Source organism: Rhea americana, unplaced genomic scaffold, assembly GCF_003343005.1.
Source record: "Rhea americana isolate MKP2758 unplaced genomic scaffold, rheAme1 scaffold_109, whole genome shotgun sequence".
Classification (NCBI taxonomy): Eukaryota; Metazoa; Chordata; class Aves; order Rheiformes; family Rheidae; genus Rhea; species Rhea americana.
Window position 1 is genome coordinate 2,088,376 of NW_028185139.1, and position 24,101 is coordinate 2,112,476.

The window sequence follows — 24,101 nt, forward strand, 5'->3', positions numbered from 1 at the left end:
ACACTTTTGCTTCCTCCTGTGCTCCTCTGTGGTTTACACAGTATTCAAACAATGATATTATGCTATTTACCTCATGCCACAGTTTGGGGCCCCTACAGCTTCCCTATCTTCCCTTCCCAAGGCTTTCTGGAAGGCTTCTCCTAGCGTGAGGGATGTGTGCAGTGACCACATGTTGAACATGTTTACTACCTCGGCCTGTCAAGCACTGGACTTGCACTTGATCCAAATCTGTTAGAATGCTGTAAGCCATCTACGAAGTAATGGAGTGTCAGCTTTGAGACAGCTCGTTCTCTCCTGATAACGTCAACTTCTCACAAATACATCATTTTATCTTTATGTATGTACTTCCTACATATATCAAAAAGATGGTAATTTTGTGGGTTGGGAGACTATAACAAGCCAGGAATTTATTTAACCGGAACACTAGTTCTATTAGTGCATTGTTTTCGTAAGCAYATCTTAGGCAGAGCAACATTTCATTGTATTGTCTCGGGTAAAAAAGACTGCTTATTAAATGCCAATTTTGCTTTAAGACTCTAAATTAAAAACAAATCACTCATTTTTTCCTCTTTCTAATCCTTGAAGTTTCAAGATGCAGACAGCTTTTAAGAGGCCATTACAAATCGAAGAATAGTTTGAGAAATAACATATAAAGTATCTTACAGATGACATTTTTTTACTCTAGGCAGCTGCTGCAGAATTAACATTTAAGTCTTAGTCCCATACAGAGGACGGCATTTTGAGCTGAAACTTAAAGACATATTCTCTTACAATCTTTGGGAAYGTTTGCAGTTTATAACAGCATACTGAAAGAGAATCTGTTCACAAACAAATTTTATAACGGAGAATTGCAAACAGAATTAAAAATACTCATCTGAAGTCAAAGAAAAGAATATATTCTAAAACAGCAACAGCAAAGACAGCTTTAGTATCATAAAGAGGTCTATATCCAGCCTAAATTTAGGCAAGCAATATAATTCAAAAAGCAATTCAGGAAAAAAAAMCCYKRAAWYTKKKSMWTYMMMWWRGRAAAAAACATACACRTTCTCTCTKGGTGTTATTGGCAGARASACAGTGCATTCTGACTGCACAACAGGGAAGCCAAACTGAAAGCTCACTTGGGTCTAGCTCAGGAAATACCACAAGGTAACTTAAATTTGAACATCTACCTGAATGTTGGGATTCTGCCCATTGATATCTGCTTTTGACAAGTCAGGGAAGTTTGGGAGATCCAAGAGGAAAGATCTGGGTCCATCTCTTTGCAATGAYGTATGCCCATTTTCCTGCCTGAACCTCTGTTTAGGGAATGGCCGGTGGGCAGCCTGGAGGTCAGGATATTCTCTTCTGTCCTCAGGGTTCAGGGTAAAGCTGGCTTCAGGAGAACGGTCTTCTGCAGTGAGTGTGTTCTGGGAAAAAAAAGCAATGAACTATAACAACAACTGAGACAGCATGCAATCCTGCCAATACCCCCAACTCCAGCTTCCTGCTAAAATGACTCGGCAAACATGCTGAAATGAGCGTGCTAAAGGTGCTTCCACCTGCTCTGCAAGGCACATACACAAGCCCTTACAGCATACAGACCCACAGCTAGTTACTCAAACATATAGGATTTCTGGCTAGAAATTTCTAGGGAAGCTGTGAGTTTGGTACCTGACTCCCACTGAAATATTCTCAGTTACAGTACTGCAAACCTGTAGCCATGTGACACAAGATTAAATTGAATTAGACTTGGGTGCTTAGTTCTTTCAGCTTTCGGTAACAATTCAGCCTCCCCATGAGCACCTGAATATTGATGTAAACATCTAACATAGGGCAAATCTAGAAACACGACAATCAGAAGTAATCCCTCAACAATCAAATCGTATCAGATTAAACATGTCACTAACATGGTGAAAAGATATCATTATTTAGTTTGCTTTGTTCCAGTTTACTTTGTTCCAGGGTGGAACAAAAACATCTACTGCTAAGTTGATGTTGAAATTTATGGTATTAAAAGCTCATACTGCTGAACTGGCCACCTCCCTCTTGCCCTCCTCAGCCTTCCACATCTTCCAACTAGTTGTGCAGTCTTCCTCACCCCACTTCTTTGGTCTTGAACATCTGAACCTTCCTTCCTCTGGGATCTCATTTTCATGTTTGCCTAATGGTAGGATTGAATTTCACCAAGTTGTGGGTCAGCGGTTAATGCTTTTGTTATTGTTGAGCGTGCTTTTAGGTTTTGTAGTGCATATTACAGCAGGCTGCCTTCAAACCAGTAGCACTACTGCCACTGCCTTTGACCTCGCCAAGGAGATACAATTGGTATCAAAACATTCCCTCCCTGGGTTAGGATTGGCCTGGGAACAAGAAAAAAAATAGCAAGCAAGTCAAATCTTCTTACGGCTTCAAAAAAATGCATGGAGCAGACTCAACACAGGTTTTGCTTTTGACTCAGCTGAAAAATTTTATATTTGAGGTCTTAGTATGAATGCCTGGGGAGCTTTTATTTTCAGTTCGTAAAGAGAGAGCAAGCATGGATAGGGTAAATGTTAAAGATCTATCTTTTAAAACAAGCACAATTAAAGTGGAATGGCCACATGTGGTTCTGGCTCTACTGAAACATATTTTTGCCAGCATTTCTGGTTAAACACAATCTCCATCCAGCTCCCCTGGCTCAAATTAAGCTAGCATACCTTTTGTTGAGATTTCAGATAAATAACAGTTCCAATGCCTTTTCTTTTATTTTGTGTTTATTTGCTTAAAAGTTTCTTAATTGACTTTTGAAGAGATTTTATAATATAATCTGTGCACATTACAGAAGAATATTTGGTGACTTAAATAAATCAAGGCTTAAGAGTTAATCTGGGGCTAAGTGAAATCTTCTCAAATAAAAACTAAGGCAGTTCTCCTCTCTCCCTCTCATTGCACTGCCTTTGCAAAGAATAAAAGCAGATTTAGTTAAATTAATGTCTTCTTGGTATTTTTGTGATCAGAATGGTTATACTCTGAAGGTGCCAAAGGCTATTACACATTTACCTACAGCACATAGACATAAGAAGTTCATTCTGAATCAGTGTGTTTGTATACAGTGGTATGAATGTACCTGTTCCTCCCAGATTTCATTGTCTGAAGGCTAAAATAGGAATACTTTACTTTGCTGATGACCAGATAGGACTTTCAGATGCCTTTTGTGGGCCATCCGTTAACACACAATTTATTTAATAAAAAGTAGAAAGCAAATCGCATGGCAGCAGGCTTCTAGGAAATGAAATTGAGGACCACTAACTTTAGGTTCCTTACCCATGTGCTAGTGCTTTAACCTAACACTTGTAAAACAGAATTTAACTTCAAACTTCACACAAGGATTAAATGGCTTCTCGGTTATGTCTGACTAACAATGAGGAGTAATTGTGCCATTATTAAATTACTTCACACAGGAACCAAAGAAAAATGTGGTACTTAACTACTTTTTTTCAGGGGTATCATGCTCGTAATCTTGCCTTTATTAAAAATAAAGTGAGATTTTATTAAAAAATAATAAAATTCTCACATTCAGTTTCATACCTTCCCTGTTTGCTTGCCACTTCAGCAGCATCTTGATTCTCCACATTAACATACCACACAACTAGAGAGCAGGCCAAGGACTTTAGAGACCTACATTTAATTCTCTGGTAAGACTCAGTGTGTGATCTTGGCAGGTCGTAGTCTGTCTGTGCCACCATGGGGATAACAGCACTTCCCTTCTGCACTATGGTGTTTGTGGGGAGCTCAGCAACTACAATAATAAGGACTATATAAAAATGTTTTAATAGTGTCAGGCAGATGGGATATCACATGGAGCTAGTTAAAAAATTGTCATGGCAAAGTAATGACATCAGGCTGACCGGGCCCACTACCAAGCTGCTTGGGGCAGGGACTGTCATTAATTACAGACTAAATGAGTTGGGGTTGTTTAATGTAAAGAAGAAAAACTGAGGGGTACATGGAAACTGTCCTATACCAAAGGCTGCTGCAAGGAGGAAAGGGATGGTCTACTTTGCATGCTCAAGGGGGACAGGACTGGAGGACGCCAGTTCTTCATCAGGAACTAATTTCTAATGGTGACAGTGAAATATGATATCAGGTTTTTGTGGAGGAATGTGAAGTCTGTCTGTTTACGAATGAGGTAACATCTTCCAGGAGTGAGCCAGGTTATGCAGTCTATTCTCTACCTGAAAGTGGTGTTCTCTCCTGCAGTCCCTTTCACCCTAGGACGAGCCCACACCATGCCTTCGAGGCCTCTGGGTCATGCTACAACATAAGCAAACCGAAACTCCCTATACGCCTGGCCATGTCAGTTATCTGCTCACAGTACAGAGTGAGAGGACACTTGCTTTCAGTTACCATAAATGAATGGAAGCCCTAATTTCTAGGTGCATAGTTCTTGGTGTAGGATCTAAGCTGATCTGCAGCATTATTAGATGCAGATTGGTGTATTCTGGTAAAAAGATAGCAGAGGCTGCCACCAATACAAAGAGGGCTTGAGCTGAACGTGAAGAGCCTGCACTGACTCAGGCAAAGGATCTTCCGAGGCCAATCCAGCAGGAAAAGCGTGCTCTTACTGTAACATCAGCCTTGTTTCTGAAGAAAACAGGGTTTGTATTCCAAAGCTGATAGATTAAAGCTTTGCTGGGGGATTAAAAATATTATTCTCTTTTTATTTCTAAGTTATTTCAAACATTTATATCTCATACAATACAATTTTAGAGGTACACAATTTGTATTTCTGATTGCTTTGGGGAAAACAGGGTTGCTTGACTGAGATACCGCTTCATTCAGAATTATTGACTCAATTTCTTTGAAGTTATGAAATTCTAAATCAGATACATTGGTTTCTTACTCGAATGATTTAACTGTTCTAAATGTTTTAAAGTAAGCCACTTTTTTCCTTCACTTAACAGTTATTCATAACTTTTACAGTTCCCATTAACATGATTTTTAAGGGGTTGCTCATGACTGCTATCAGCTACAATTTTGCTGTCCCCCAGGGGATCAGATATTTACAGAAATCCCTAATATGAAAACAGCTTAGGATTTCTGAATATTCTAAGTGTGAACAGTATACAAGGGTTGGAACACACTACTCACAGCTGTGAGACAAGGCAATGAAATAAACCCTATCGAGAGAAACTGCCATATTAAGACATTTGTTGGCTATACAGAATAACATACCTTGTCATATTCACCACTGAAAAGGGGAGAGTAATAATTCTGTATCCCATTTCTGACCGCCATTAATAATTTCTGGTTTTGGCTCTGTTCCTTCTCATTGCCTGAGAAGGAGGCAAAGGGGGAACACAGTAAAAATACATTAGAAAGGATAACATGATGCTAAAATGTACCATCTCCTTCATGGCAGAACGAAGGAAGGTGGAGCGTAAGGGGTGCACTGGGCTATGCAAGAGCAAGAATGGACCCAGAGCATCACTCTCCTGTCTCTGCCACTGACGACTGTGGGACTTGACTAAGTCACTCAGATTTGATTTAAAATCCCACATATCAATGTCTTTGTGTGCCATCTATAAAACACAGAGGAAGAGTATTTCACAGGGGTTTGTAAGGATAAGTTTAAATGTTGGTAACTCAGGTGGGACTTACACCATAGCAGGGTTTAAGGCACTATCTAAGAGACAACTCTACCTGTATGAAAAATTCATTACCTGCTACTGCAGTTTAACTTTTCAATAATCAAACAAGTGTTTTAACTCCCTCCATTGCCTTCTTATTTTGCTTCTTCCTTTATCAGAAGACGGTTTCTCTTTCCCACAGAGAAGTTAAGCAAAAGCGGGAACTTCTGGAAATACCAAATCAAGGAGAAAGGGAAGTTCTCCGCATTTTTAGCAGATGAGGAATCCATCTTTCTCCTCCCACTCTTATTTTAATCCCATTTCCAGTTCTAGAAAAAAAATCAAGACCGAGAAGAAGCAAGAAATGACTGGAGTTACAAAAAATATTTTGGAAGAGCTGCTTTTTCTCTGTCCTTTGTACTTCTTTACCCGCCTCTCTTCAACCCTTCCGCAGCTGCCCAACTAAGGCCACCTTTGTAAGCATGGCTAATTACAGAGTTGAAAGAATTTGGGAACAATGATGCAACATATATCCCTAACAGCTCCCAGATAGCAAGGGAATCTATTACCAAATTCCTGCTACAGTTACATTGCTTTTTTATTTCTAGTGTGCTCCTTTGAAATATCTTGTAAAATGATCTTGATAAGTGGTCTTGAATTGAAACCTGACAGTCTGTCAATGCACTTTCATGATGCACCTGTACAGCATCTTCAACCACCAGGAACAAGGAACGTTTACTTATTAGGAAACTTCACAGACGCTATAAAAGATTATATTGCTATCAGAGACAAAATGAAGCCTGGGGCCTTCACAGAAAATCATTATAGCCATTAGGACTCGTTTCATTTCCCACCTGCCTAAACAGATTGTTTTGATTTTGAAGGTTGTTGTGTTTCCAGGTTAGCACTAAATGATCATTTTAAAATTAACCAGGCTGAGGAGGCTGAGCAACACACCAGGATACCACATCAGATTTTCACCTCTGCAGATTCAAGATCTATAATGAACTTGGGTGATCTATTTCTTATTTTTTATTTACTTTTTGTATATTGTAAGTAAAAGCAGCACAGGACCTAGCAGGAAGAGGACAGTGTTAGGTAAGCAGACAGTGAGGTTAACTGCTGAAAAGCATTATCCGAGATACGTGGAGAAAAAATTATTTTATGATCAATGCAATGTAAGTCCAGTCAGACACATGTTCTGTTCTTTGCTTTGTCATGCCTTATACATGCTATATAACAGGCAAGCCACTTAGTTTTGTATTTAAATTTAGGATGCTTTACTTTCTGTGTGGCTAACTGAAAGCATGCAAAGGTACTAAGTCTCACAGCTCCAGCCTAACTCTAGCGAGTCACTGATGTTTCCTATCTATGAAAGTCATATCAGAGGTATGTCATGTCAACCACTCAGATACGAAGAAATTCTCCTTTTTTTTTTTTTTTTTTTTTTTTTTAATGTGCTTGTCCTTCACAATCATACATACCAATGAAGCAAAAGGATCTACTTCACTTTGGAAAGTTATGCAAATTAATTGATGCAATAATTAATTGTACATTTTTGATAATTACATTCATAAATCTTTTTAAATGGACTATACTGACTTGTTTGTTCTTATTAAGGGTCTCCAAAATACTATAGCACTTGATTTAATCATTGGCTATATAGAAGATGAAGTACTGATAGTAGTAGCTAACAAGAAAAAGGAGTACCTTTAGTAGGGTGAATTTTGTAGTACTTCTCTATTTATTCCAGCAGTGATAAAATGATACTGTATCCAACTTTTTCTAACTTGCAGTATTTCTACATGTATGACTATACACAACTGAAATCCAGTCATCCTGCAGAGTACTGCTAAGGGACATGTTAACTTCAAGGGCTGCATGCTGCTCCAAGTGATTTTGTTTCTATGAAGAATCGGATGGAGTTGCAAATGCTGTTGTAATTAGGACAACAGAAATTCAGAGAAGACACGCTGATCTGCAGCCACTGTTGGAGCAAACATCTTCTGTAGATAAGTTAAAAGAACTATATTAGGCACCAGTGGCAGCACAGCAGGTAGTGAGGTGCTTGAGACATCTACATATTGTTCTTTGGCCTACCACAGCTATTTTCAGGTATGTTTTGAACTAGTTCTCAGGAGCTTCACATAGCAGAATCTCAAAGCATTTGGGTAGATTTATCTCAGAATCACAGCTTTTGAACACCCAAAATTTCTAGCCCTTATAGTTACAGAGAAAATATTGAGAACTGAACATGTAGTCAAGACTTGTTATGCCCACAAAGATCCTAGGACAACAGTACTCAGGCCTCCTTTACCTCTAAGGTTCAGATCATCATTTCAAGGCATAYGGACAATATTAGGACAGGCTCCTCTGCAATACAGGAGAAGGCTGTTGCCTTGCTAAACCATCTGAGCTGTTATTTCCTGAAAGCCAGAGCAGCCCTACTACCATCCCTGCCTTACTGAAGCTTAAGACAGACATCCAGCTTTGAATTATCCTTCGTTGAGCCTTTAGCTGGAAGCTTCACTCATCAAGCTCTCGGTCTCTTCTGCAACATTAGTAAATGCTTGGTCCTGATCTGAACTGCTCTAGTAGACAGTATTTTTCCCTCAGAGCTCAAAGAGAAAGAAGACTAAGGACATCACACTCAGATCTGGCAACTTTTTGCAACGTGTTCTGGACACACATTTCACAGCACAGCTATTTTTAATACTCTGCTGTTTGCTTATATTTTATGCTTTCCTTCAGTTAGAAAACACAAACAGTGTGGCTTAGCTTTGAGGTGAATCGCCAATTTATATAACACTTTGATAATAAAATAGACTTGGTGATGACCAGAGCTCAGTGTCTGTAGGGAAAATAAAAGGCTCTATGGCAAATTTTATAATACAGTACACACTGGTGCTTTGTTCTTTAGCAGATAGTTGGCCATCCATGAGATGGCCAAGTGCATGGAATTAAAATTGTGCAGGTCTCTGACAGATGACCAATGCCAAGTTTTGTTCACACTTAACAGACACTCCCAACTGCCCAAGCTGGTCATAAAAACTTAGTTGTTCTTCATGACTCTGGATCTTCCCTCTAATCACTGCCTGGCAGGCGCTCTCCATACAGGACTCTCTGATTTAGCAGCTGAACAGCCAAACACACAACTGAAAAGTAAGCCAGMTATTTCCATCCTACTACTTGTGGTGCCAAAATGCAAATTATTTGGAAGTACTGATGCTTTTAGGTTTTCTTAAATATTTGCATAAAACAAGCTCTTTACAAACCTCAAATGTGCTACCTTCTTTACGTGGATTTTATGAGAGTGCCACTACAGTCAAATTATAATTTATTCCAGAGAAAGAAGAATCAGATCCCATTGCTCCATCCTGACATATTCAGGTGCCCAATTCAGTATGCATTGAAATAAGTATGAAGCTTTCCCATCTCCTCAGAGTTTCGGAGAACAAATTCTGTATCACTGCACAGACAAGTGGTTCAAGTTCTTGCAATGTCTGTAGCAAAATGTAGGTCTAAATAGAATCAGTTTATACCAAGGCTAAATCTGACTGAAGGAGTCCAATCTGCATCATAATTTACACACAGAGTTCCAACAGAATGCAGAAATCTGCCTTAAGCTATAATCAAAACCACAAGAGCAAAGAAATTGAGTATTAATACTTTGGTACACAATTTTTTGGTCAGGCTTTGCAGGCCAGCACACACAAAATCAGTGCAAATGAAAAAGAACAAGCATATATCTGAGATTATTTTCTTTGGTTTTAAACTAAGTCCTCTTGCAAGTTTATTCCACTAAATCACCACAGCTAAGATTTCACTAGGTGAACCAACTTTAATAAATGAAGTTTTCATCTCTCCCTAGCCAAAAGAGTAACCTTACTTGAAACCTTTTCAATTTTCAAAGTTGCCTTCAACTGTTAGTTTCCAAGAAACAGCTATTCCCAGCCTCTGTGTCTCCCTCTCATATGCCACTGAATATCCGCCCTGTGCTTTCAAAAGTGTCTATGACTCTGGCTGTGTTAGCTGGCAGATGTTTTTAGAGACTAGAAAGTGTTTAGTCCCTGTAGACCAAAAGTTACATGATGACTTCATCACATAAGCAAAAGCTAATAACGGGAAAGCAAGAAAGCAGACAAGTGTTATATTCCAAAAACATGATGTTTCCTGTGCTTCTGGCAATCCTACTCCTGTGCCTGAAAAAAAGGCAAGTCACTGGAGTCTTGATGCTCGAAACACATGCACTGTTGAATCACTGCAAGATAATTTACTTGACCCTCTGTTAGCTGCTTTCCACAACAATACTAGTTTTTATTTTAATGGACTTGCTGGTTAAAAAGGGTGAAGGCAGAGGAAAGGCAGTGTTTGTTTATATTCAATACGGATGGATGCACCACATCAAATACCTGCCTCACAACACTCATTAGAAGGGGTTGTTTCTACACGAGAGTTTACAGAAAACAGCAGCAGAGATCTGAGCGGCCGTTGCAGGATCACCTACCTCTCCGGTCCTGGAGCAAAGTATTCTTTCAAGTATGAAAGTATAGATTTCAGCTCCCCATTTAGAAAACTTGGGATATTGATATATGAGCAGCGGGAAGTCGTTAGCATAAAGGGCATCTATATACTCAGTTCAGTAACTATCTTATTTCTGTATCAAGACACCATCAGAGGACACTGTGTCCTCTCTACGTCTCAGCGAAGTGCCTGTATGACAGAACAAGAGAAAGAAACTGGAGGAAGCAGATACACAAGAGAAACGCCTCCCTCCRGTGATACAAGGAAGAAGAAGAAAAGAGTAGATACACAGTTCACCATGACAGAACAGTGTGAAGACTCTTCCCTGTTTAAGAGGGGAGGGAGGAAGGATTTGCCCTGGAGATAAATTTGGGCTTTTTATATTATGAATTCTATGGACGTATATGTAAGTTTTCTTAAAACAGTGAGGCAGGGGGGCTATTTCCTAGGACTGATTAAAGAAGCATGACTCGATTTTCAATTTTAGACGACTCGGGGGGCATTCCAATAGACTGCAGACAGGAAATGAATACCATACATGCACCGAGCCAGGCAGATGCTTTTGAATCTGACACTTAACGTGAAAAGAAAATATCTTCATTTCTGTCTCCCCTCCACCCCAGGATCCCTAGTTAGTTCTAAGTTATTTTTAGGATAAATGGTCTTATTTTTTAAACTTGTTATAAACTTACTGTGTGCCTGAAGCCACCCAGACACCACTGACAATAAACTGTATGGAGCAGGCCAAATTCATCTTTAGATTAGCCCAGCAGTCACATGCAGCAGCGAGGTAGCAGCTCAAGTCTGAGACAATCTGACCTTATCTGTTAGAGGAACTGTCAGAAAGACAGACAGGTGACCCTGGGTGATACGCAAGGTTGCAAGGGGAGAATTGCTTCTGTATAAAGAGAGAGCCCAAAGAGCACAGTGCATGCACTGCAGAGCAGGTTGGAAGAGTATGTCTTGGTAGGCTGTGGCACAGAACTTGCTCCCAGCTACTTAACTGCACTAAAGAGATAAATATACATCTTCTCTCCTCATATGGCTCTTACAAGTAAATTGCAATAGTTGTCATGGGAGTATTATGGAGTTTATAACCTCATTGCAGTATGAGCAACATAATTGTAGCTCTTTTTACCAATGGCAGCAGCAAGTACTAAGGAATTGGCATATACATCTGTGTTCCCCTACTTATCGCCATGTGTGAACAAACGCACAATTTCAGCTGCAAATTTCTCTGTTTATTGTGGGAAGATTTAAGAAGGAAAAGGGGGGAAAAACAGAGAGGTTTTAACAATATTAATATGTTTTAATAACAATATTAAATTGTTCCTTATTCTAATGTTACGCAAATAATTACTTCGCTTTATTTTGATGTTAAGACTGCCATAGCTATATTCCTAACAACATGAAAAAACAATTCTCTTAGGAGGAAGGACAGGAGAAGAAGAAAGGATAGGTAGGTAAGAAAGGCAGGCCTGATTTATGTTACTCAAAAAGTCATGAATATCAACTCAATGAAGAGCAAGAATCAAGTTCACTGCCATTAAAGCTTTTCAACAGCTTTTTCAGAGCTACTGATCCCTCAAGGGCAAATGTCTAAACACTAGGTGATGCCTCTGACTAACCAGAACTCCCACCTGATACTGGCTAAGCTTCACGTAGTTTGCTTTCATCAGCTAGCATACTAGGGAAAGCAGAGACAGCTACGACACTGCCATATCTGGGCCTAAAGAAGGAGACATTCAGCAGAGCACAGCAGCTGAACATTTATTACATTCAGCAATAGCATGCATTTTCTGCACCAGATGTTGCCTTTTAACGGTCATCATGGTAGACGTTGAATAAAAGAACAGATTTCCCACAGAAAAGCTGTGAGTCTGGTGTTTGCCAGCACCTCGGAGTGCTTTCTCTGAAGACAGAGGTGAATGCTCAGGTAAGAGCCCTGCTGTTCTGGGCAGAATCTGTTCACTCAGCTCTGGCTGCAAGCACCAGTGACTTGCTGACAAATACAAAATCACCTAGTATTTGTTGTGGGATGAAGGTGGGATAAGGCATCTAAAGAGCTAAGTAGCTCAGCTGGCAAGTGGTGACTTGTTCATGAGTTTGGACTCTCAGGTCTAATCTGAACACCCAGAAGGCACAGGATCCAACCATAAAGCAAGTCCTAAACTGTCAAACACTTTATAGATTGGCATCTTTTTCCCCTCCTCCCCTTTGTTGGGTCAGGTGTCTTTGGAGTGAGGTGGGGAAGCTTCCAGGTGTGCTGTCCTGTCGGGACACTTCAGGATCAAGCCTCAAGCAACAGCCACTGGAATTGGGTGCAGTAAAGCAATTTCACCCTGTGCATCCCCAGATGGTCTCCTAACAGCTGCCTTCAGGCTTCTAATAGGGATCCACCTGCACACGGCTCGCTGCTGCTGGCATCATTGCTGTCACTGGAATGCTCCATTTACTCTGCCTTCCACATCTGCTATGTTACACACACAGCTATGCAGTGCACTAGAGATTACTCAGCTCTTTCCAAGGCCTCTGCACAACTCAAATTCCTATGAGATACTATCTGGTAACATGTGCACCTTTGTGAAATGATTGACCCTCTTCCTTCTGTGTGTTTTGATTCAGAGCAAGAGCTAGAACTACTGCCATTTAAATGCCTATCTAAAGCTTCAGGACTCTACTGGGGTAGATAGTTCATCAGAAGCCTTTGGAGCTATTGTTTCAGAATGTCTGAAGACACAGGCAGGTGGCTACCCTAGATACCCATTTGAAATATATTTTCACAAATGTTAGACATATACGTATCGATTCCTCTATCCTTTTTCAATAAATCTTAGATTGTAAAGCACAAGTGAGGAATAAATATTCTAGTGGCCAGCTGCAGCAAGCCTTTCATAAATAACACCACAATCAATCCCTGTAAAGGAAAACGATACTCTAGGAGTTCTGTCCTGACAAACATCTGTTTTCCTATCACAGGAAGGGATAAGAAGAAAGAAGAAGTTAAATATTGAAAGCCTAAAATAACTCTGAATTAAGAAGAGATGGTAGAAGTAACGATGGATGTATTGTAAACCACCTGCAAATGTTAAGATTGCTACTCTCTTCTGCAGACCATTGAGTCTGTACCACAAACCTTCAATAGACATGGACTGTGCTCTATAAAAATCATGATGAATGCAGACTTGTTTTTATATTATGGAGGTCCTAATCCTCCTCCTCCTCTGCCTTTGCTCTATTGTTGCAACATCAAAGACCAACTGCTGGCTGAGATACAGTCAATATGAAAAGGGCGACCAGCAAATTTACTGCTTGACTTCATTCCCTTTAAATGGAATAGGCACCATGGCCCTTTTTCAAAGTCCAATCACAGACATATATCTTTTTTATTGGACATCATGTACAATAAAGTGAAGCTGTAACTTGGAAAAAAAATAGAACACCTTAAAAATCCCATGAGGTGAACATTCCTTTATAAAAAAATCACTGTGGTTACGTGTTTTGAAAAACTTAGTGCATTCTGCAATGCCAAAGGCATGGGCTGGCGAGCTTATAGTTTAGCTAAGATGCATACCCATGCCTAATATCTGGTTGGTTTCAAGAAGACTAATAAAAAGTGATATATTTAAGACTGAGTGCCAGTGTCATTCAAATAAACCGAAATGGCAGCATTCATGTCACAGGAATCATTAACTGCTTTGTTATAGCCTGCTCTGTGCAGTGAACCTTTACAGACTTCTTCAGTCCAGTGAATCTTAAAATCAGCTGCACAAAATGCCAGTATCTACACTGCATCTTCAACAACTCCATCTGATTACTGAGTTAATTTCAAGAGACATTTGCAGATGAGAGTTATTCTGACGATAAAGATAGGGATAGTTTTATCGTTGTGGTGTTGCTAAATAGTTTCCTGCTATGAAATTAAAAGGTGAATAATCAACTCAAATGCAATTTAGACAATGACTATGTTGCAGTGCTACAGAACCAGGATAGTTAATTCTGGTTTATTATTTTAATGTTTTATTTCAATGTAATGAGGTTTTTTGTTTCAAACTATTTAAACTATTAGTGAATTTTATTTCTTTGGGTAACTTGTACAAACAGACTAACATACCTGATTACTAACATTATATCTAGATCAAGTTCATATTGATTTTAAATTCCTGCACTGATATATAAGTGGCAGGTAAAACTAAGCAAATTTATGCTTTATTATACCTGTATTAATCTGAGGCAACTTGTTTCAGTGCAGTAATTTTGAATTCCTCATGGCAAAAWTTGCTGTTGATAGGGTACTTCTGAGGTCAGAAAGAAAATAAAGCTCTACCACTAATTTTTGAAGCATAACATAGAAAAAGCTGGGTAATCACAATGTCATCTTCACTGTTCTTTCTGCTACATGTTGCTCCATTGTCAAGCATCTCCTCTTTCCATCATAGCCAAAACAACAGACCTTCTGGTGCAAGGACCTCATATATCCTACTCAGACTTCCTGGGCATATACAGGAAAAGGTGTTTCAATGACAATGTTCAGTTGTTCAATACCTGAACATCCAACTGCCCCTTGAAAAGAGGAATGCAAAGGCAGGAGGCCTGAAGAAAGCTTTCTGGAAGTTGAATTTGGCTCATGGAAAAAAAATGACTCAATAACCGTTACTTAGAAAAGAAGAACTATGTTTCTTCAGAGTGGTACTGTGAACAGTGGTGGAAAAAGACGGGATAAGTTCTTTGAGTAATTCATATAGATACTTATACACTGCTCATAACTATATTGTCACAAGTACTGATACCAATGGACATGCAAGCAAAGAAGAAAATTAAAAGATTTTTAATCTTTCCTAGGAAGAAGAGGTACTGTGGAACAGAACAGTCTGAGATTTTTCAGTGACAGTATGAAGCTAATGAAACACTGTGGATGGAAAGAAGCATGTTCATGCAATCAGAAGAAAGAAAGCCACATCTGAAAGTCCAGGTATTTTTCATGGATGGAGGTCCAGTTTGTGTATACTATGCACAAATAAATTCTGTAGAAAAAACTAAGCTGTGAAAGACATAACTCCAAGAGGAGCTTTGGCTACATCTGCAGCTGACACAAGTCATTGACTCTTCTTGCTTCATAGAACTTAATAGAGCAAGGTCAATTTAAGCACACTGAGAATGTAGGTCTAGAGTGTAGGCATAAAAGCCAAGGCATGTGTGAACTACTCCTGCCTTTCACCACAGACTGACTTGATGGAGCAGTGAGAGAAAGATCTCCTCTGGAAGATCTCTGGTTTTCCTCTTTCATCTTTATAAGAAACTCTGTAAGATTAAATGGACCCAAATGGCCGTTACACTGCAAGATCTTAGGGGTGAACAACTCCAAATCTCTTTTCATCCTGCTGACTGCTAAAACCAAGAGAAGAATACCAAAATATGATCCACAGCTATGACTTCTCCAAACGCAGAGAAACAAGGTCAAAAAGGAAAAGGAACTGCTTACTAGTACGCCCACACCAACTCTTCTGACCAAGTATCATACTGCCACACAACTGACAACTGTGGCAAAGTATCACAGTAATACGTTTTGCTTTATTTTTTTTTCCTTTTTCTGATATTTTGAATCTAAAGGATATGGAAATACCAATATTGGAAACATTCTGCTCTTTCTATCAGTCATAGATAGATGACTGATCAACGAGCTCACAACTCTATTTCCTGGAAATATTGATTTATATTCTTTGGACTCTAACTTTTAGCTTGGCATTTTCTGTGTTCAGAACTTTTAAAAATGGTATCCTTGAGACACATTAGTGCTAAAGTGCAACAATAAGCACTTTATGTTCTTCTTCTCTAAGTTATCACTTTATTACTCATTTTGTAACTGCACTTACAGACTCCATTCAAGCCTAGAGACCTACTATGCTATGCACTGTACACAGGGAACAACAACAACAACCACCTCAAAGAGTTTGGGCTGAAATTTTAAAACATAAAATCAAAATCAAAATTCCTGAGTGACCGAGCTCTGCTACCACTGAAAGCAATGCTTTAAAGAAGTCAACTTTTGAGGAGAATAAAATTCAGTCACCTTGAAGAGTTTTTAAGTAGTATACCATTAAGCAAAGCAGATAATATATGGATTTAACAAAAAGGCCAAAAAAGCACTAGACGACCCTGTGAACAGAACAAATGAGATACACTCGGCATTAGTTCACAAGAAACACAGTGGTACAACTCACAAAAGAGCTTAGAGCAACCAGCTCTGACAATTAAATCCGAAGCTGTCAAATGCTTGTCTATCACTGTTCTTCCAGGATATATGCAAAAAAAAAAAAAAAAAAAAAAAAAAAAAAAAAAAAAAAAAANAAAAAAAAAAAAAAAAAAAAAAAAAAAAAAAAAAAAAAAAAGCCTCGACTTTTTACTTTATATTTATGTAATATAACAGCTAAACTGCCTGCATATATATTTGAGGTATGGGTGCATTTCAGGATTTTTTTAATGATGATTCAGAAGAATGTAAATGTGAAAGTCTGGTAAAATAATTTCCTACCATTACTTGCATTCTGTGCACTTTTACATAATGAAGAAAAAATGAAAAATTGTCAAGCATGAATACCCACAAAACTGCACATTTTAAAAAATCAACTGATGTTCAAACCATTCTTTCCTCCCCACTGGAATACATACTGGTAACTGGGTTTTCAGAAATTGTATATTTCTGTTACATTCTGTTGTAGAAAGTTGTTTAAACATAAGAAGTACATTTATGTATGGGCAGACTAAGACAGCATTGTCTGTATCATTATCAACATTACTGCTTYGTGCATGGTGTGTACATACTGTCTCCCTGGCACTGGGCATCTCCAGCAGCATCTTGTCAAGAAGTGTACCCTCTCCATCAAAAATATTCAGTTCTCCCAGAGCAAGTAATGATTTTCAAGTAATTTGTTCCTTGCAAAGAGAATCCAGGACTGAGATCCCCCTAGTCAGGAGGATTTCCCAAGAGGACTAAAATGCAGCAACTGTTTGAAGAGAAATCTATGCTTACTGTGCTAAAGCTGGTTTGCAGGGGAGATGGAAATGGGACAGGGCCTGTGCCAGACACCTCTTCCTTACTGAACTGCAGGAGTTTCCTGCAGGCTTTTTGCTCTGCTCAGTGGAAGAGAAGGATCCATGGCTGGATGTGTCCCAGGTCACTGCTCTTCACAGTGAAGAGGCAGCTTGCAGTGCCACAGTGTGTCTGCTCCACTTAGTGAACGAGAAGGACACAAAGCACAGCCTGGCCAGGCAGTCTTTTTAACAGTGAATGAGGACAGTCTACAGCAGGATCTCTGTCAAAAAGAGGGTGACCCATTCACCCATTCAGAGGGTGAAATGAGGGCTGGCCAGAGTCTACAACACTCTGCTCTCTGCTCCGTGTAGAGTTTTCAAATGCTACAAAATAACACGGCGAGAATTTTCACCCAATGAACAATTCAATCACTGTTTCTTATTTTCTGTAAAGAAAGTTTCCACTATTTTGGTACAGACATAGCAGATGTGAGAAAAGACAAAAGAATGACTGTTGAGTTCAAAACATTGTTCCCAGTTTACACTTAATATAGCCTGGATTGCTCTGGATTGCTCGAATACATCTCTCCCCAGCTAAAGAATTCTAAAGCAGAGCAAGGTGTTGAAAAGGGTAGTATGTTGCAGGTGTAAGTATTAGGGCTGCGTTATCTATTAGCAGGTCGTGACACACATATTAAAACCACAAGGGAGTACATAGTGACCAGCTCCTTGCAGTAAAATGATGTTGAAATTGCTGGGGTCATAAAGAGTAGAGCATCAACCCTAGACCTCCTGTTTTACGGGCAGCTAGTAGAAGAACGGACAGAGCAGGGAAATGTGAGTGAACAGGGCTGACAGCCTAAGCCAGAGGACCGAAGGAATGGCTTTTGTGCCAATCAGGTAACAGTGTGGTGGCAGTAGTAGTGCTGTAATGCTGTTATAGTTGTGATGACTAGCAGTGACTTTCCTGTGTAGAATAGACCACTGTTTACAGGATGAACAAAAACTACAAAATAAAATCTACTCTAGAACTAGCGTAGATCGTCCAAGTTACATAAACCAACATGAGAAATACCAATCCAGCTCCTTTCAAGATCTCTACGTAACCATGCCTAGCCTTTCTACTGTCACTATCACCAAGGATGAGTGTGCTCTGGACCCTCTAGCAGCCAGACTYGAACCTACGTCTCATTTCACTACCACCAGTCAGTGACCCAACTGTGTTTGTAGGACTCAGAATCCCAGGTTAGCAGGTTTCCCTTTAACCGCATCTCCCCAGTCACACAGAKCCCCAGGGCACAGATAAGAATTGACTGAGAAAAGAGATAAACTAAGGCAAGTACATCTCTGTGGACATAAAACCATGTGAGGACCCTCAATGAATTTAAGTCTACATACACTCGTCTTTCTTCATACAAATACTCCAATACAATATGGAGCTGGAAAATTATCCTATATCTTGTGTGTAACATAAATGAAGTACTTCAATAGATTTTTCTATATAAAGCTCTAGGAAAGAACTGTTCTGAGGTATAGCTGCAGAGAAAAAATTGAGATGCATCCGGTGATTTAATGGCAGGTATGTATCACTGATGACACAGATGAGTAGCATAGCAACTTTTAACCATTCAGCTGGGGAGAAGTCCAGCAAAATACTGATCTCATTCAAAAATCTTGGCCAAATCTAACGTAGGAAGTTACATGCCTACTTATCTAACGTTGCTCCTTGCAGCCTCTGCTGAATATCATATTCAGCAGGACCACAAGTTGACCACGAGCCAGTAATGTGCCCTTGTGGCCAGGAAGGCCAATGGTCTCCTGGGGTGCATTAGGAAGAGTGTTGCCAGCAGGTSRAGGGAGGTGATCCTGCCCCTCTACTCAGCCCTGGGGAGGCCTCATCTCAAGTACTGTGTCTAGTTCTGGGCTCCTTAGCCTATATAAGATGCTGGAGCTACTGSASAGAGTCCAGCGTAGGGCTACGAAGATGATCAGAGGGCTGGAGCATCTGCTCTATGAGGAACGGCTGCAAGAGCTGGGCCTGTTTAGCCTGGGGAAGAGAAGACTGAGGGGGTGGGTCTTACCAATGTCTACAAACACCGTAAGGGAGGGTGTCAAGAGGATGGGGCCAGACTCTTTTCAGCGGTGCCAAGCAACAGGACATGAGGCAATAAGCACAAACTGAAACACAGGAAGTTCCATCTGTGATTCTGAATATTCCTGGATTCCTGTTCTAAATTATTGCAGTAATCTTAGATGCTAAAAATTTTTGCCACATCGTAACCTGAAAATGTAGCAGCTATTTTCCATCAGGCATGTTTATTTTTGCCAAGAAATTAATTTAATTGATAGGTATGAAGAGAAGCTTAATTAATATTTTCTGGAGTATTCCTGGAGTCATGTTTGGAAGGTGGAACAAACTCTCCAAGGGACCATGGACAACAGCAAATGCTCCACTCAAAGAAGTCTCACTCCTTCACCCCTGCTTCCTGCTCCTTCCTTTGCTTCCATGCACACAGCAGCAGTACACGCAAAGTTAATCACCCTTCCTCCCTCCTCGATCCCAGAACAAGCCACAGCCCACTAGCAAAACCACTAAAGAGCATACATAATTCTCTCCTTTGGGAGATGAGAGAATGAACTACACATGGTGTCAGTCATTTGTAAGGTTTAGTGCAAACTGGAAGAACATATGCTCATACTACGGRTGAGCTTTGGCAAAAAAGAACCTATAGAGCAAAGCCTGCTGAGAACAGACAGGTTTTACTATCACTGTCAAAAAGCACAAAACAAAACATCCTCAGTGATGAGTAACAACTTCACCAAAAAATGATTCTGGTTTTCAAAGTATCAGCCTGCTTCATTCACAAGCCACCTGCTCAGAAATTTATTCCTACAATGTATAAAAGCAGAACAGGATTTAGTGCTAGTATTAAATATGTAATGTACATCTGCTTTCCAGCATCTTATATAGGCTAAGGACTGTTTGGAAAATATGAATGCAAAATGTTGAATCAACAAATTTTCAGAGATGATTTAGATGATCAGTTCTTATTAGAACTAACCAAACTTAAAGCTCCAGAGCTCCAATAAGCTTTAGAAAGCTCAGTCTAAATCTTTCCCAAAATAAACAGTCTGAGTCCTACTTGGACTGAGAAAGTCAGAAAGCTGAAATATGCCACTATAGCTGAATGGCAATCATTTTGCAATTTGATTGAATCCAGCATAAGGGGCAGTGGGAGTGCACAAACCTTAAAAACACATCCTAGCAAAGACAACAGAAAACACATTATCACTTTTGAACTTTTCATACTTCTGTGCTGTAGCTCTTAAGAGAAAATTAAAAACTCAGTCCTGTAAAACACTCACAACTTGAAGACTGATGTTTGTGCCTTGGTTTATAAGCAGCAGAATGGTTTTTCTTCTGAAGGGCTCAGAGAACATTTCTGACACACTGTAATCGCTTGCATGCTTATTGAGGAGAGGGAGGAAGGACAGGAGCAAGGAGATTAAAAGTAAAAGGCTGTTTACAGCACTGTGCTTCTTTTCAAATAACATTCTTTTATGTGGCTCCAGTTTTATGTACAATTACTGAGTTTCATGCTAATGTAATACTGCTGCAAGCACTGCAGTGGAGAATCTGACTTCATGTGCTATGGCATATATTGTTGGTGGCTCTGTTACTGCATTTTACAAGGTCATTTTTCTTGGTATGGGAACACTGTTTTTCTTGGTGTGTAAGGCCTGGTATGGAAAAATTAGAAGTGATGGGAATAAACTTTTCAATGATATATCTTCTGACCGAATGAAAGCATAGGAGATTTTAGAGCTTTGTAAAGTATTACAAACATCTTTCAAAATTTATAGGATTAAGACCTTCCCTTCATTTTAAGAGCTACATTAAAAGATAAAAATATATCCAACTAGCTATTTTCCATCTCTTAATCTAGCTTCACTTGCCCTTATTCAGAAGCAACTCTTTATTTCATAAATATACTCCACAATACTTTCTGCATGCTAATTACGTTATACCTAATACACTGCTAAAAACAAAAGTTTACTTATATTAACTCCTACATCCTCCCTTCAAAATTCTGCTTCTCTTCTGTGGTGGTGAGGGAGGGAAGGTGTAAGATCAGATTGAGAAAAAAAAAAAAAAAAAAGACTGATTCTGTTCCATAATTCCAAACTGCTAAAAATTTTGCAACTGTAATCTGGATTTACCATTTTGTGTTAGCTTACCAWAAACCCAATTTTAGCAGCAGACTCAAAGCACAACAGTGTAGAGATCAGCTGTCCGTCTCTGCARCAGTGAATGGACAGACCCTTCACCTGCATCTCACCCACCACTAAGAGGACCAGCAGAGTACACCAGGATTTTCTCCTCACTGCTGCTCCTTCTATGGGAGCATTACAGCTAGTCTCTGGGGCACAACACGATCCAGACGYCTGTGAGCTGTAGACACATGCAATATGGAGAAGGGCGTCAAGAGAAAAAAAAACAAAAAGTAGAGAGAAAGAAGCTGTTCAATTTTAACGTAGAAGTTCTATCTGGATTTCTTCATCTACCAGCCTAATTAGCTGCAGTGGTTAACATAACTGACAGGAGGGGAAAAAAAAAATCAAACAAAACTTGTATTTCAAAATCCTTCCATCATTTGAAGGACTAAGGGATAGAAGTAAAAGAAGCTCTTCCTCCAGTTTATGAATCAGACTGTAAATGCAAGTACCTTCATTTTAGGCTGTTTAAAATCCCAGGAATATTTTAAGATTATAATGGATTTTTTTTAGATCAGTTTTACAAAAAAATGGTCAAGGATGTGCTAATTGTTTCTTGGAACTAGGATTAGCGCTTCCAAAATTTCCATTTGGATGCACAGGATCAACTTCTGACCATTTTATTCATGCAAACAGACAGCGTAGGTCAGCATACTCTGCATTTGATATCAGCCAGATATAAACATGACCATTTTTGCTTTGCCAGTAGTATGTTTTTATACAAACTCGCCTTGTCAAAATACATTTACAAACAGTAACTGCAAAGAATGCTGTGTTCTGGATTTGCCAAGTCATGTGCAGTGAATTTCATCAAATGAAATGCTTATCTAACCACTTCTTAGAATCTTTTATTTGCATAGGTCTAGCATGACTCCAAAGACAGGAAAAACCAAAAAGTCAGCAAAAAAGTAATGTGGAAGAACTACACACACATGGAACACCTGCCACTTTCTTAGCACCTTTTGGCAGGACAGGGTGACAAGCTAATCAAGGGTATATATGAAGCAGACTTTCACCATAGTACATACAGATTTYGTCAACAAAAGGTTTTTTTGGTGTAAGCAATAACGGCTTGGTATCTTCCTACTGGTAGCTACCAACAGATCTGGTTTTGTGCAGTTCCACTTCCCACGTGGATTCTTCACCTGGGAATGCAATGCACTAGCATTTTTTATTTCATTTCAGTATGRGCCACAGAACAGCCCCAAAAAACACTCAAAACAAAAATCTAACGATACCGTGCAAACTTCTCATCAAGCTACACATTATGATTCTGTGAATGGAAGCACATCAGTCAAGGTTGCGTTTTTTGAAACAGATTACAGTATTTTCCAGCTAGCAATTGAATCCATTAAAGTTATAAAATGAAAAAGACCTGATAGGCTTCCATATGTTTCACTGATTGCTCTAATCAATGCACTTAATGTCTTGTACAGACACACACTCTCAAATACATAACTGCAGAATCWATTCAGTTGGGAAGTATATAAAAATTTCAGTTCTACAAATGGCAAAACATGATGAAAATATGAACTGCTAAAGCTATCATGATGCTTAAAGGCACAGATTTTTATTAAGTTATTAAGTAAAAATAACAGAAAAGAAAAAATATTCAATAATCAACAGATTTTCATGAGATAGTCAGCTATGATGATAATAATCTAGAAAAATTAAGTAAAGATGATTTTCCTCTTCTTTCACCCTAATCTAACAACAGTGCTCTAAAAAGAACTCCTTAGGGAAACAGCATCAACTGGAGTTCCCACTTGCCCAGATGTTTCCCTCATTATGTTACAAGCCTGTCAAGAAAAGGCAAATTCAGGGTTATTCTAATGATAGCAAACACTTCATAAAAAACRTCTCCAAATTTACTTTTCCAAGGAACATCATTTTAAAAGGCAYTTCAACTGCCCATGAGGAAAGAAAGCATCATTTATAAAACATTATTACCAGAAATCTTGAAGATATTAAAAAAAAAGTCCTGGAATGTCAAGCCAGTGATAAAAATGCAGCTCAAAAAAAGAGCCTGCACCTTGGGGCCTTAAGGAAAGCACGCAGCTGAGTACTCCCCAGCCGGACTCCCATGAAGATCAGCAGCAGGTTTTTGGGGTTAGGATGGCCTGATCYCAGCTTGTGAGCAGGCTGTTGCACAGGCAGATACAGACTCCCCACTGCAGTTGGTGGTTTCACTCTGTAGACCTCCAACCGCAGACCCCAACCAAACAGCATGATCTTTAGAGCCTGCACACTGCCTCGCTTGAGTTTTTTTTTTTTTTTTTTTAAAGATGCTCTGTTGGTAATATGAATTTTTGTCATGGGGATATGTGGTTGCTTTTCTTCAATATCTGAGTACAGCTGAAAAAGTTGACCACAACATCTAAAACAGACTAGAGATTTACCAGCTTTACCTCTTGATTTTGATAATTTTGCAACTTCTATCACTGGTCTATTTTGGCAACAAAACGTGATACTGAATAAAAAAAAGGATCACCTGAAAAATAAGCAAACAGAGTCAAAAAGCTCCTTATCGCTGACTGACTGAATTCCCTGGCACCTTCACACCATCAGAGGRCTGGAACAGACCGGCCGGGCCACAAGCCCTGTCCTTGGTGATCACAAGCATCTACTACCCTAAGTTTTGAGGGTATTTCAGGGCTAAGTGCCTACCAGCCTCTCCCCAGCAAA

At 39.4% G+C, this 24,101-nt stretch overlaps 1 protein-coding gene across 1 annotated transcript in view; it reads right to left on the minus strand.

The window, feature by feature from the left end:
- The window catches only part of ISM1 (isthmin 1), a 48,056-nt gene that overhangs the window by 18,864 nt on the left and 5,091 nt on the right, over positions 1 to 24,101 (minus strand). Inside the window, exons 3-4 of the mRNA XM_085311231.1 lie at positions 5,191 to 5,291; positions 1,170 to 1,406 (exon numbers count right to left, since the gene is read on the minus strand). Of these exons, the coding sequence (XP_085167357.1) occupies positions 1,170 to 1,406; positions 5,191 to 5,291 (338 nt within the window). The remainder of the gene's footprint in view (positions 1 to 1,169; positions 1,407 to 5,190; positions 5,292 to 24,101) is intronic.